At 36.3% G+C, this 14839-nt stretch overlaps 1 protein-coding gene across 1 annotated transcript in view; it reads right to left on the bottom strand.

The window, feature by feature from the left end:
• The window catches only part of LOC149779922 (rhomboid-related protein 2-like), a 47828-nt gene that overhangs the window by 20041 nt on the left and 12948 nt on the right, over positions 1-14839 (bottom strand). Inside the window, exons 3-5 of the mRNA XM_089936620.1 lie at positions 12682-12837; positions 6078-6233; positions 1452-1606 (exon numbers count right to left, since the gene is read on the bottom strand). Coding sequence (XP_089792746.1) covers positions 1452-1606; positions 6078-6233; positions 12682-12837 — 467 coding nt within the window. The remainder of the gene's footprint in view (positions 1-1451; positions 1607-6077; positions 6234-12681; positions 12838-14839) is intronic.

The raw sequence follows: 14839 nt of genomic DNA on the forward strand, positions 1-14839 counted from the left end.
ACTCATTGTCTATGTAGATTCCAAAACATGTCTTAAAAATTACACGGGTCATAAAGAGCCAAGTGTGGATAAAAGTATGTTTGTTCATAAAGGTTGATTATCCTTCAAGCAATATTTGCCAGCCAACTAAATTTGGAATAAATATCTGGCAACAAGCTGACTGAATCTGGAATAAAAATCTGGCAACAAGCAGACCCACGCAATGGTCATGTGCACAAATTCCAGGTGTATACAGGAAGAGCAAAAAGTCAGATCGGATGGCTGCATTAAAGATGAGTGCCTTTGGTGCTCGTGTGTAACAGATCTTACCAAGAAAATATGTGTAACAGATTTTGCCAATAAAATGTGTGTAACAGATCTTACCAAATCTTACCAATAAAACATGTGTAACAGATCTTATCAATAAAACATGTGTAACAGATCTTACCAAGAAAACATGTGTAACAGATCTTACCAAGAAAACATGTGTAACAGATCTTACCAAGAAAATGTGTAATAGATCTTACCAAGAAAATATCTGTAACAGATCTTACCACGAAAATATCTGTAACAGATCTTACCAAGAAAACATGTGTAACAGATCTTACCAAGAAAATATCTGTAACAGATCTTACCAAGAAAACATGTTAACAGATCTTACCAAGAAACAGGTGTAACAGATTTTACCAAGAAAACATGTGCAACAGATCTTACCAAGAAAACATGTGTCACAGATCTTACCAAGAAAATGTGTAACAGATCTTACCAAGAAAATATGTGTAACAGATCTTACCAAGAGAATATGTGTAACAGATCTTACCAAGAAAATATGTGGAAAACCACACATAATTTACATGGGCAATTTTTTCTCAAGTCTGGCACTGTTTGAATTACTAAGGAAAGAATAAACTTGTTGCCTCAGCACCGTGTGAGCAAATAGAATGGGAATGCAAGAAACAATAAAATCTGCCAAATTTAAGAACAGGGCTGACAATGTTCTGATGACAAAAATCAAACCATCTGCTGTAGCCCTGAAGGACAAAATCATTGTATGTTATCAATGAGCTGAAACCCAAGTTAGAGCAGGATGGTGCATAGGTGGCAAAAATTGGAACCAACCAGGCAGTGTTAGTTCCGACTGTCTTGGACCCCTACAATAAATACATGATTTGGGTTGACCTGGTGGACCAAGAAACACCCTATTTAATTTATATCTGAACTGTAGCCATTGCAACATTTTGCGACTATATTAATATAGGAGAAATTCTGGGCATGTGAAAATTGGAGTTCAGGCTTGTGGTATTTCAGTCAGGGCTTGTGAGTTTATTCAAGTCACCAGCCCTGGGCCTTTCAGCAATGTGAACAGACAAGTTTTTCAGTATGCATGTTTTATATCATAGCATATAATAACGAGCAAATAAATATGCACTCTTCATGGAATAGCATACAATAGTGAGCAGATAAATATGTACCCTTGATGTAACAGCATATATGTAAAGTAACGCCAGGCCTCATAGCGACGTGTAGGTTTGTAGATCAAGGGACTATACAGTGGTACTCCAGTTGTAGCAGTTGTTGCAATACCTTGAGCCTCAAGTTCTTTAGCATAAACTATAAACACAATAATCTGAAAGGAAAAAAATGATTAAACCATCACTGTCCATAAGAATCCAATGGATTTACAGTGTTTGGGAGGAAACTCAAAGCATGCAACAAACTTTTTGTATTAAATAAAAAAGAATGTTTAAAAAAGAATATTGATAACACAAGGTATGTTGTGAGAAAATGTAGCAATTTTCTCTTCATATTTATATGACCATGATTTGTCTTTCTCGGTGTTACAATTTCCTCTATAAAAAGGAATGATGAATTTAAAGGCAAATGTTGGTAATGCATTACCCAAAGAGCAGTCATCCAGAGATAGCATATTGCCTTGGTTCCCCACTTGTGTAGAAAGCAAATTTTTAAGCAAATTGTGTTTCACCAAGAATAACTGTCCAATCACATTAATGTTAGGGATATAAGCCTGCTACCTCATGATTCCAGCCCCACAAAAAGTCAAAAATCATCTTTTCCTGTCTATCTCATATTGAAAAAGGGCAAAACTCTTGCCCATTACCTCCCCTTGCCATCACCAAGTGTCGTTAAGTTTTTTAGCTTAGTGATATAGTAACGAAGATGCTCACATGGTGAGGTGCTTGTTTTTTTTTATGAATGTGATTGGGTAAGTATTCTCAGAGAAACACAATTTACTTAAAAATTTGCTTTTTATTTCAAATACATTCCCCAATCACATTAATGTTAGGAGAATAGGTAACAGGAGAAGAGACTGCTGAGCATTCACCTCTACCTTGGGTATCCTTCAAAGGGAATGATAGCTGGATTGCCCATGCTAATGATACACCGTTTTCCTAATTACATAAGCAACACAGCTTAGGATCATTTGATCTGTGATGCCTGCGAATGGTTAATAAGATAATTATTGAAATTTTCTTACTGACAAAACTTGTGTTGATTGTTTTGATTGGGTCTGATAGTCATCTGGGCTGCCACTGCCAGATCTACCAGATTCAAGGCTTGTCTCTGCAGAGCTATCTCTATGAGATAAAAATTTGATAAGGCTCCTCTACGTGCCAGCTAACAGTTTCCCCTATATCTAAGACTGAAACATTATGTTTGAATGTGAGGGATACAGAGATTTCATGAGGCCATTCTGTGAGACCTGTGAGAACACTAAGTGTGTGACCCATTTCAAACATGAAGCAGGGGTTTGAGGGGTGATATCCTGTTTCTTGGCTCTCACTGGAAGAAAGATGCATTTGCACATGCCACAACTTGTCTCCATCAATTTCAAGTAGTGCTTGAGTAGATGAACAGAATCTTGTATGATTGCTGCTCTTTACCTGTTTATGGAAGAGAGCAAGTAAATGACGACTCTTTGATTGCAGACAGATGCTAACCAATTTTTGGCTACAAAGCCTGGTTGTGTCTAGAGGACCAGTGAACCATCTGATCTGAACTGACGATAGTTCCAGTCACTGGAGAGTGTATGTAATTCGCTCACCCTGTATGCCGAAGCTAAAGCTATCAGGAAACATGTTTTGTATGATAGCATTAGCGAAGTGTGGGCTAAAGGCTCGAATTTATATTAACTGAGTCATGATAAAATCCAGGACAGATGCCATTTTGGAAACTGAGTGAAGGATTTTGGTTGACTGAGATCAAAATAAATCAAAAGGCTAAAAGATCCAACAGATGTCTATCATGATGCTGAAATGTGTCTGATATATAGCCTTTAATAATAATTGAGGTCAACTGTTTCTCCCTGAAGAGCCAAATAAATTGTTTTGCCAGTTGAGGGACTGAGGAACTCATAGGGACGATGATATTGATATGGCAACAGTCCCTGAAAACCTGCCACTTTTCCCCATAAGCCTTCAAAATGGAGGGTCTTCTTGCTCTTGAGGTTTAAGCTGTTTGTCTCGCAACTATGACTACACAAGAGCCAAACGTGAGCAAGAAGATCATCTGGGTGGGGACGGAACACCCGTAACCATGGTTGCTTGAGACAATTCAGATTGCTGGAATCTTCCTGGGCAGATATATCAAGGAGATCAGTAACACAGGGCTTGACATATCTGGCATCCTGCATTTATGACACTGTAGCTTCTGCATTAATTTTGGTCCTAAGACTGTGGGAGGGTAGGCATATCAGTAGATCAGTAACACAGGGCTTGACATATCTGACATCCTGTATTTATGACACTAGCTTCTGCATTAATTTTGTTCCTAAGACTGTGGGAGGGTAGGCATATCCCTAAAACCCCTTGCAACTGATTCACAGAGTATCAACAACCCATGCTTCTGGGTCCCTAGTCTGCTTATTGTACTTCCACTGTGGGTTGAACGACGAGTTAGAGAAGCAGTTCCTGAGCTGCCAGCCTCCGAATTTCTTCAATTTTTCCTCCAAAGAGTAACGGTGACCCAAATGGGGTCATCTGTAAAGCCAGGGTATGATGAGGCTTGAGCAATGTGGACCGAAGACATGCATCACATCATATTAGGTCAAAACTGACTGAAGCAGTCAACACATTGGCCATGGAATGGTGAGCTGCCTGGTTAATGACTCCTTGCTGTCACCTCCCAAGTGTGGTAATTGTTGCATTTCTACACGAGATAGAAAATTGCTTATGAGGACAAATCTAACATTAAAGACTTATAGACTACATTCTGGGCGAGCTTTGACATGACAGATTATTGTCAAGGGACTGGAGATCAATACTAAAGGTGACTGAGTTTTGTACAAGTGAGATGATAACATTGCTGGTACTTGGCTTTCTGTAAAGAAAGCTTTAAAATTCACAGAGTCATAATCCTATCTGACAGCGTGTCAGCGATCACCATAATGTTATCCGACTGGAGAAGAAGCAGAACGAATAGCATCTCTTCCTCCTTGTCAAAATCTACTGATGCTTTAACTTAGTCTTGAGTAGCATTAGGAGGTGGAGGGCATTTTCAAGTAGCCATATAAATTTTCTCATCTGCAGCATTGAAGCTAAATTCAGTCATGGTCAGATCAGGATCTTTGTTGTTTGCAGTTTGCCTGGACTTATAAGCGAGTATGCTAGTATATACAGTAAACATTATATATATATATATATATATATATATATATATATATATATATATATATATATATATATATATATATATATCTGCCACCCATTTTAACAGCTTTGTAATTGTCAGGGTTTTATGGCTGGGATATGTTTATTTCCTAGCTGGAGATGCATAAGTTTTTTCTCTCTGTGTTTACATCTCTGATGGAAATTCAAAGTTAAATTGGCAAATGACTATTCCACCTTTCACTTCATTGTGTATAACCTTAACCTCAATAATACTGAAAATTTCAATAATAAAATTACAACAACACACTCTAATACAACTACAACAATACACTAAAATAAAATAACATATATTGTTTTATTTTAATTGGTCCTCTTTTCAAATACAAAAGTGTACTGTGATCTCAGTTTTATGCAAATGTCTCCCAAATTCACATACATGGGGTCATTATTGCTGGCAATGTTTAACTTGTGAAAATCCACTTATGAAAACTACCCATTTCGCCCTTGAGACAATCTTTAAAGAACAATTAATAAGATCAACCAGCTAACACACAGTTGGCCATAGTGACCATTAGATGGCCAGAGTGACCATTAGATGGCCATAGTGATCATTCAGATTGACATAGTGACCACTACCTTTTGTGACACTCATCACCGTGGGAAACAAAAGTAACTAATGTCCTTAACAATGTGTAAAGTTTTGACTTCTCTTCTATTTACACAACTACGAAATTGCTACAATCTCATTATCTACTTTCTTGTTCAATTGTTTTTACACTCATTCTAGTGAACTTTTGGTTATGAAAACTTTCCTCACTAAATAACATCAGAACTGTGAAAACTCACCTCATTAAATAACATTAGCATTGTGAAAACTCACCTCAGTAAATAAAATCAGCATTGTGAAAACTCACCTCATTAAATAACATTAGCATTGTGAAAACTCACCTTGCTAAATAACAGCATTGTGAAAAATAATGTCATTAGTAAGAAACCTCAGTAAATAAAATCAGCATTGTGAAAACTCACCTCATTAAATAACATTAGCATTGTGAAAACTCACCTTGCTAAATAACAGCATTGTGAAAAATAATGTCATTAGTAAGAAACCTCAGTAAATAAAATCAGCATTGTGAAAACTCACCTCATTAAATAACATTAGCAATGTGAAATCTCATCTCGCTAAATAACAGCATTGTGAAAAATAACGTCATTAGTAAGAAACCTCAGTAAATAAAATCAGCATTGTGAAAACTCACCTCATTAAATAACAGCAGTGAAAAATAACTTCACTAAATAAAAGACCTCATTAAATAACATTAGCATTGTGAAAACTCACAGCATTAAATAATAATACTGTGAAAATAACTTCACTAAATAAAAAACCTCACTAAATAACATCAGCATTGTGAAAACTTACCTCACTAAATAACAATATTACACATGAAGACTGTAACATGGGTAAAATACCTCAATAATGCTGATGACAAACATAAATATAGGTGGAGGGCAACAGGTATAATGTTCCATGAAGTCTTCTCTCATGCTCTTGGGGACAATATTCTGTATAACCACTCCTGCAAACTTCTGCATGGCTGTCCTTTCTGACTTGCTAAGTCCACCCATCTGCAGTAAGATGGAAAAGAAAACATCAGAGAAGAGTCTACAGACAATATTGCATAATAACGCAAACACCTGCTTGACTGCCATGTGTTTATTTAATGCAAACGTCCACATCATGTAAACATAGGATTTATTAGCATGCGTATGTGTGATAAAGCAACAGAGAAAGAGGATAGGAGTGAATTAAAAACATTGCCTGGCACTGATGCATCTGATCCCCTTCTTCCTCCAAACAGTCTATTCTACAATGCACAAATGCAGGATTCATGATAATTTAATAAAATTTGCATTGAAAAATCAGTTGAGTGCATGAAAAAAATGATGTACCATGTTCTTAAGCCCTTCCATTATTCTTTCATTCAATCCTTTCTCTATTTACAAAATTCTTTCCTTTTTAATAGAGGGATGAGTTCCTTCCTAAATATTAATTTTCCAGAACAGACATTAATCAATAGTTTAACTGCTGTATATACTCATTGCAAGTCAAGTCCAACAGAAAACTGTACAAACCCAGATCTGCCATCACATGAAGCACTGACAAATCTGGGTCTGTTCAGTTTGTAAAGAGGACTCAACAGAACAAACAACACAGACCCAGATCTGCCAGTGCATTATAAGGGACAAGTCTGAAATTATTCAGACCTGTTTCGTCAAATGTCACTCTAAATGACAGATGCAAATTCGGATGTGAAAAATGCAGGTATAAAATAGGGGTTGGGGTGCATAAACCTCTTCTGCTGTGAACTGCCATTGACTTCTCTGGTCAAGTGAATACTATTCTTATGTTTGGTTTTAATATAGGTATCTAAAAATATGGACCTTTTTGACCTCACTTGTGTATTTGATTTTTTATGATTTTTTATACTAGGTCGCTGATTGCGGCATTAAATTTGTACATAAAAACTGGACCCTGCCCCCTTAAGGAAAATTGATAATTTTTTTATGGTGCAGTCAGCCACATCTATTATACTTTTTTGTTTCTTTGTGTTTATTTAAATAATTTGTATGCATTAACTTTATTATATCTCCTTCCTTTTTACATATATCAATTAGTGTAGTATGTAATGCTCTTTGGAGAGGGAGGTAACTGTGTTTTGTACCTCCATGTGAGAACTGTTTACATCATGACAAAGTAGCATATTTTGGACTAAACTTATTAAATATGGGAACAAAATGGTAACCATAATGTATTGTCTTGCATTTTCTGTAGCTGTCAAGGTTTTGCACCCCTATTTTTATAAATAATATTCACATTTCAATACAGACACACCTAAACAATTGCATAGCATGTCAACATGTATTCTTTAAAGCAATTTAACTCCACAAGAGCAGATAGAATTCAGAGGAATCATACATAAACATACTGTTGTGAATATTGAATGTCACCAGTTGAACGGTCTTAGAAATAATGATGCATATGGCATAATACTTGCTATATTTTGGTGAAAAGAATGAAAGTTTTAGCACACCGACATAGTTTCTACCTTCATGACCCCACTCTGAAGTTGACATAAGAGATTCATATCCCACACTTGGGTGATAATAGAAAATGTTTCAGTGTTATGTATATATCTTGCAATTTCTGGGTTCAGTAAACAAAGGGGGAAAAGCTTACAATTAAGTGGCAGCTTCATGCAATTGACAATACACATACAGTTTCTCCTCTGAAAGTCTTATGTTTTCACTGAATGTTAAAAGTGCATCAATATCACTGGTTTCTTTTCTTTTTGCAGGTCTCAGTTTGCATGGTAGGAGATTAGGATTAATCGGTTAGTCATGCTGAAAGAAACAATAGCTTCAATCTCATCCAGATACTCATTCTGATCTAAGTGCACAAGAGAGTGACTTTGACGGACAGATTTAGCTTCTGCAGGAATTGTTTTATGGTACGTGTTTATCAAAAGCCAAGCCGGTGAAATGATTTTTACCTTGAACTGGATTTTCCACTTTAAATATTTGTTCTGTACCTTATCTTATTATTCACTATGATTTTGTAAACTGCAGAAAACATTAAAGTCAGTTTTAAGTAAATTGGTGTCTGAGAAGAAATTTCTCTGTTAAACTGTATTGAGTAATTTGTATATGTATGGTCAATTTCATTGGCTATGTATCAATGAATTTATTTGATATGTCACTTTGTAAGTTTTAGGGTCCCACACATCAGTATATCAATATTCCAGCATTGTCTAATGTTAATTGATTAAACTTTGACTTCTCCAGACTAGCTAGACTTGTGTTGCGATTACCCCCCCCTCCCCCACAACACACACTGACACAACACTGATGCTGCTATTAGCATCTCCAGAATGATAATGAAAAGTTAGGAACCACTTCTTTTATATCAGTTTAAGAGTACTTCTAAAGCACATGATTTACTTAAATGTGTGATTTCTTTAAGTTTGCTAGAAGAGTTTAGAGAAACTTTTCACTTCTGTCACTGACACCTAACATAGCATTTCTGTCATTCCGTCCTAAAATTTATAACTTCCAGATCTCTTCTTGACATTCATGAAACATTGTAAAGGAATTTTGATTTTGTACTGATGCTATGGTGGTAAACAAAGACCAAAAGCATTGTAGGTTGCAAACAATCTGAAATCTTTCAAGAAATGCAGTCAGTCTTAATTCACAATGTAAATAATGCAGTGCTTTCTGCCGCAAAGAGGTAACTTTCTTGAAAGCATAATACCATTTTCAGTTTTGTGCACAAAAAATTTTCCTTTATACCATTGTACTAGATAATGTCTAAATATGTGATATGTACACAACTTTTGACATAAACCATTTTCAGCCAAATTCTTTAAGGTGGCAGGGTCCAGTTTCGTATATTGGCCCCTGGCAAATTTCTTAACTTAAGGCTATGGTGTGACTTTTTCAGCTATTATTGTTTAGTATTTATAGATATTGATATATTTGTGAACTAGGTGTTTTGGGCTTGTGTTGTTCTTGAAATTGATGTCAGGCATGTACACCTTCCATAGTTGCTCTGCTGTATGTTGATAGTGAAATACCAATAGTTGGCTAGGAAGAAGAGCTAGCCTCCCATAGCAGTAGACATGTGGGTTCAAGGCAACTAGAGTATCTCAAAAACGGCTTGGATGACAACTATTCTGAATTGCATCAAACTATTTAGTAGACAATGTTTTTCAAAATTTTCATCCAGGGAAAGGCTTGCGTTTGCACTGTGAACACCACATGCTGTCAAAAATGGCATTTGGATGTGAAAAATGCAGGTATAAAATAGGGGTTGGAGTGCATAAACCTCTTCTGCTGTGAACTGCCATTGACTTCTCTGGTCAAGTGAATACTATTCTTATGCTTGGTTTTAATATAGGTATCTAAAAATATGGACCTTTTTGACCTCAATTGTGTATTTGATTTTTTATGATTTTTTATACTAGGTCGCTGATTGTGGCATTAAATTTGTACATAAAAACTGGACCCTGCCCCTTAAGAGGGATTCTTAAACATAAGCAGTGTAGTATATCATTTTCATACTTTTAAAATTTAATCCTGGACAAATCATGCTTAGGATGTAAGCTGTTTTGCCTGGCAGACTTATCCCAAAAGCATTGTAATGGTCTATGGAAGCTGAAACCTTTTTGAATTCTTGCATTCAGAGGATTTCTAAACTGACTAATAAGAGATCCATTTTTCTCCAGCCCATCTTTAACTTACTTAGAGAAGACAACTACATGAGTAAAACACTTTACCATTGACCTTAATACATGATGTGTACAAATTAACAGATGGAGACACATTTGGATGCCAAAGAGAGATGGACTGATAGAGCCACACTTGGATATCAAAATGAGATGGACATGGAGACATTCTTGGATACCAGTGTGAGAAGGAAAGATGGTGATACACTTCAGCACTAAAGTAAGATGGACCGATGGAGACATACTTGGATGCAAATGTGATCTGGGGACATTTGGATGCCAAAATGAGAGGGAGAGAAGCAGACACAATTGGATGCAAAATTGAGATGTACAGATAGAGACACATTAAGATGTAAAAGTGAGATTGACAGATGGAGACACAACCAGTTATCAAACTGAGATGACAGACTGAAACATACGTGGATACAAAAGTGAGATGGACAGATGGAGACACATTTAGATGTTAAAGTAAGATTGACAGATGGAGACATAGTTGGATGCCAAAATGAATGAACAGATAGAGAACACTTGGATGCCAAAGTGAGATGGTCAGATGGAAAGATACACTTGGATGCCAAAGTGAAGGACTGATGAGGACACTTTAATGCCAAAGTGAGACCAACATAAGAGACACGCTTAGATAACAGCATGAGACGGACAGATGGAGACACACTTTGGCACCAAAGTAAGATGGAGAGATGGAGACACACTTGGATGCCAATGTGAAATGGACAGACGGAGACACTTGGATGCCAAAAAGAGGTGGGCAGATGGAGACACACCTGGATGCCAAAGTGACTGCCAGGTCAAGCTTCTGCAACGGCAAGCATGAAATACCATTACTGGCAATTTTGGATGATACATGTTCTCCATTAGTTTGGTCCTTCTCTGGATTAATACATCTCTCACAAAGAACATGCCCACTTTAAATATTACAATTATAGTCCAATGAGCAGCTTTTTATATCTGTGCTTGGGCAGGAAATACAATGTCCCCATCCTCCAAATCTGGCTGATACAAAACATTTTAAAGGAACCACTAAAAGTTGTAATACATACTGCTGAAAATACAATCATCTTACTTGCTATGAAAATTCTGCTACCTTATCTTTTTTGTCTGCAATGTACCATCTTTGTATTAATGCATTCAGAGAAGAAGGGTTAGAGTTTAGAAAAGCTGAGAATGCATCTTCAGTAGCCAAGGTTCCAATATGTTAATCCATCTACAACTTAGCCAATCAATCCGATATTTCAGTGCTTTGCATCTGGGAATTTCATTGGATGCAGTGGCTTATCTCTACATCCACTGAAAATAACGTTGTTCAGATTTTAACACTGTTTCTGCATGATCGAGGCAAGGAGTGCATACAACTGGAATGGACTCATAAATAAGTGATTTTCCACTGCTGGTCTGTATTTGCACAAATGCATCCTTTCCAATTAATTACACCCATAATGGCTTCTTTCTGTTATGTATTCAGCCTTTTGGATATTAAACTTACAAAGTATCCTTTTGAAATCAATTGCCTCCACCATTATGGCCGATGTACAATGCACCACTGTTACATGCTACATGTCATTAGTGCAAAGCACTGACATATTGGATCAATTCCCCGTGGTGAAGATAGGTTAACATATTGGAACCTTGGCTAGTGAAGCTGTGACTGTAGATGTTATTTGTCCCAGATCTAGATCATTCTTTTCCTAAATGTCAAAAGCTAACTCAAAGTCAGAAAGGTCTTCCAGCTTTACTCACCACATATGAGGTGCTGAAAAGACATTCAAGCCTTTCTTCTGATCTGCACATAACTTAAAAAGGTCTGAGCAATCTCAGGTCTTGCTAATGGGTAAGGGTGGAATGTTTGATTTATTAGCAATAACCTTTCTGGTTCAAGTACTATGCTCATTTATAAAACTGAACATGCCTTTTGAACAAGGAACCTGAACAATTTGCTCCCTCAAGTTATGCCATACATTATGAACAAATCATAACCAACCTGTTTCAGTGACAGTCCATTTCCAAGTATTTATCCAGTGAACCTGGAAAGACTGAATAGTCTTGTTTTTAAAAATCAAAGTTTTCACCCTTTCAGACCTGGGACATTTGAGGTCCTGCAGTGCAACATGAAGTGGATGAAGATCCTGTGATTGATTCTTGCCCCAGCCAGTAAATCCATACTTTAACTTGTGGTCAATACAGCTGAATCAGATGCTTACTTTTAGCTATGACTGAAGATCAGACTAACATTTGATTGATGAAGATCAAGAACAGACTGGTGATCCATGTATGCTGCATGCTTAATATGCCAATTTCCACCAAATATTACGTCACCAGTTTCTCATCATCAATCAAGACTCTTGTGCTGCTGAAATAACAGGTCCTTAGTTGCAAAAAGATTTGGTCCCAGACTTTGGACCACTGAAAATTATCTGGTCCAACAGCAGTGGATTATGTTTGTTCTGGTTATTCTATAATCGGAAAATATATATAAAAAAGTAATGCAACTTTGATGACACGTAAATGTACAAAGGATTGTTATGCTACTCGTTGAGAAGACAAAGTATCATACAGATATTCTTACCAGTGATGTCCAGAACAATATGGAGAGGACAGGAAGCTCCAATGCCATTTCACCATACCATTCCCCATCACTGATATGTAACTCTGGTATCTTCCCTGGTCCTAAGGTGTTCCCTGAAGTCTTAAATCCAATCAAGACTGTACCAACACCCCTTCCAACTCTACTCAACTACAACCTCTTTTGTTTACCCTGTTACATGAAGACTCACCATGTCCATGAACTCCCGGTAGGTTATGTAGTGGTCACGATCTCTGTCAGCCGCTTCAATAAGACGGTCCATCCGATCCTCTGGAATGATATTGATAATTCCCGTCTCGTCGAGTTCATCCTGAAGTTCTCCCACTGAAACACCCTGATTTCCATGCTGTAACAATAAAAAAAGGTAAACATTCTGCTGGGTAATTACTGTAATTACAAGAATCCCATATAATTAACAACTTTGTTTATACTGATGTAACTCTAAATGCTAAACAACTTTATTTATCCTGACAAGAAAGAAAAAGGTATTAGATTAACTGTATCATGATTTAGGAATTAAGTCTACTCTCTAATTCTCATTATAAACAAAATATGAAGAATTGGCATCAGTCTTTAAAATTTTAAGCCATGGAAAAGGTCTATAATATATGTCTATCTACTGTTCAAGTTCACCAAATGACATCTTAGCATAGCACTGTGCCAGACCTAAGGTGTGTGTGTGTGTATATATATATATATATATATATATATATATATATATATATATATATATATATATATATATGTGCCTATCTAATACTCAACTTTATCAAAGACACCTTAGCATAGTACTATGGCAAACCTACGGTATATATATGCCTATCTAATACTCAACTTCATCAGTATCACTATTTTATGAACAGTGTAGCTAGCCAACTGTAGGCTTCAATGTCAACTGTTCCTATTTTGATCAAGAAGCTCTCTAATGTGGGTATAATGTCTTTCAAAGGATGTCAAATATAATGTTAGCCTAGTTCTGTGGCAGACCTAAGGTCTATATTTGCCTATCTAATACTCAACTTTATCAAAGACACCTTAGTAATGTTCTGTGGCAGACCTAAGGTCTATATTTGCCTATCTAATACTCAACTTTATCAAAGACACCTTAGTATAGTACTGTGGCAAACCTAAGGTCTATATATGCCTATCTAATACTCAACTTTATCAAAGACACCTTAGTAATGTTCTGTGGCAGACCTAAGGTCTATATTTGCCTATCTAATACTCAACTTTATCAAAGACACCTTAGTAATGTTCTGTGGCAGACCTAAGGTCTATATTTGCCTATCTAATACTCAACTTTATCAAAGACACCTTAGTATAGTACTGTGGCAAACCTAAGGTCTATATATGCTTATCTAATACTCAAGCTTACCAAGGTCACTTTAGTGTAGTTCTGTGGCAGACCTAAGGTTTATATGTGCCAGAATAGTTCACAAGAGTGTGTTAAACTGGATCTACTTAAGTATGACAGGTTGACATGTGGCATTGGTATTATATATGTGTAATGCATACCAACTTAGGTTATGATCTGCTGCTGTCACATAATGCACAGTTGATGAGGGTCAAGATAGTTCATTCTACTTACAAGTATAAGAGAATGTGAGAATAGCATAGACCCATATCAGCATGTGCATTAGGTGTAAGCAGATCGAGGTCCAACAGTTCATTCTCCTATCAATTCCAACATGAAAATATTTGACCATATATGTAATAATGTTCATGACTTTTTTTAAACTTCTGCCTAGGTTTTTTCTAGCATATGTTAACATGTTAAGGTGATTATTATTTTCTAAGATTGAGAATCATCCTGAGATTTTTAGGACAGCAGTTGCTTTTGTTTGAATTTTTTGTAATTTCACTTGCCCACTAAATATTTTCTTGCTTGTTAAATTTGCTTTATATTTACTGGTCCTCTCTGATAAATATCTTGCCTGGATGATGGCATCCCACTCAAACTTTCTATGCCTTTTATATCAATAGTGTAGCTCGTAAAGTATTTTTCAGTATCAACTCTTCCTATTTTTATCAAAAAGCTTTCTGATGTGGGCATAATGTCTTTCAAAGGATGTCAAATATAATGTAAGCATCCCACTCAAAGTTTTCCTACCTATTATATGATCAATGTAGCTAGCCAACTGTAGGCTTCAAAATCAACACTTCCTATTTTTATCAACAAGCTCTCTAATGTGGGCATAATGTCTTTCACAGGGTGTCAAATATAATGTAAGCTTAATGTGTGTGCGTGTGATTTGTATTTTTAACATAGTTTTTTAAACAAAAATCAGCCATGTTGCTATGATGTCTGCAGTGTGGCAGTCTATAATGATGCCTAGCACTGGGGCATC

Source organism: Sinohyriopsis cumingii, chromosome 16, assembly GCF_028554795.1.
Source record: "Sinohyriopsis cumingii isolate HCF-2022 chromosome 16, ASM2855479v2, whole genome shotgun sequence".
NCBI classification, from domain to species: domain Eukaryota; kingdom Metazoa; phylum Mollusca; class Bivalvia; order Unionida; family Unionidae; genus Sinohyriopsis; species Sinohyriopsis cumingii.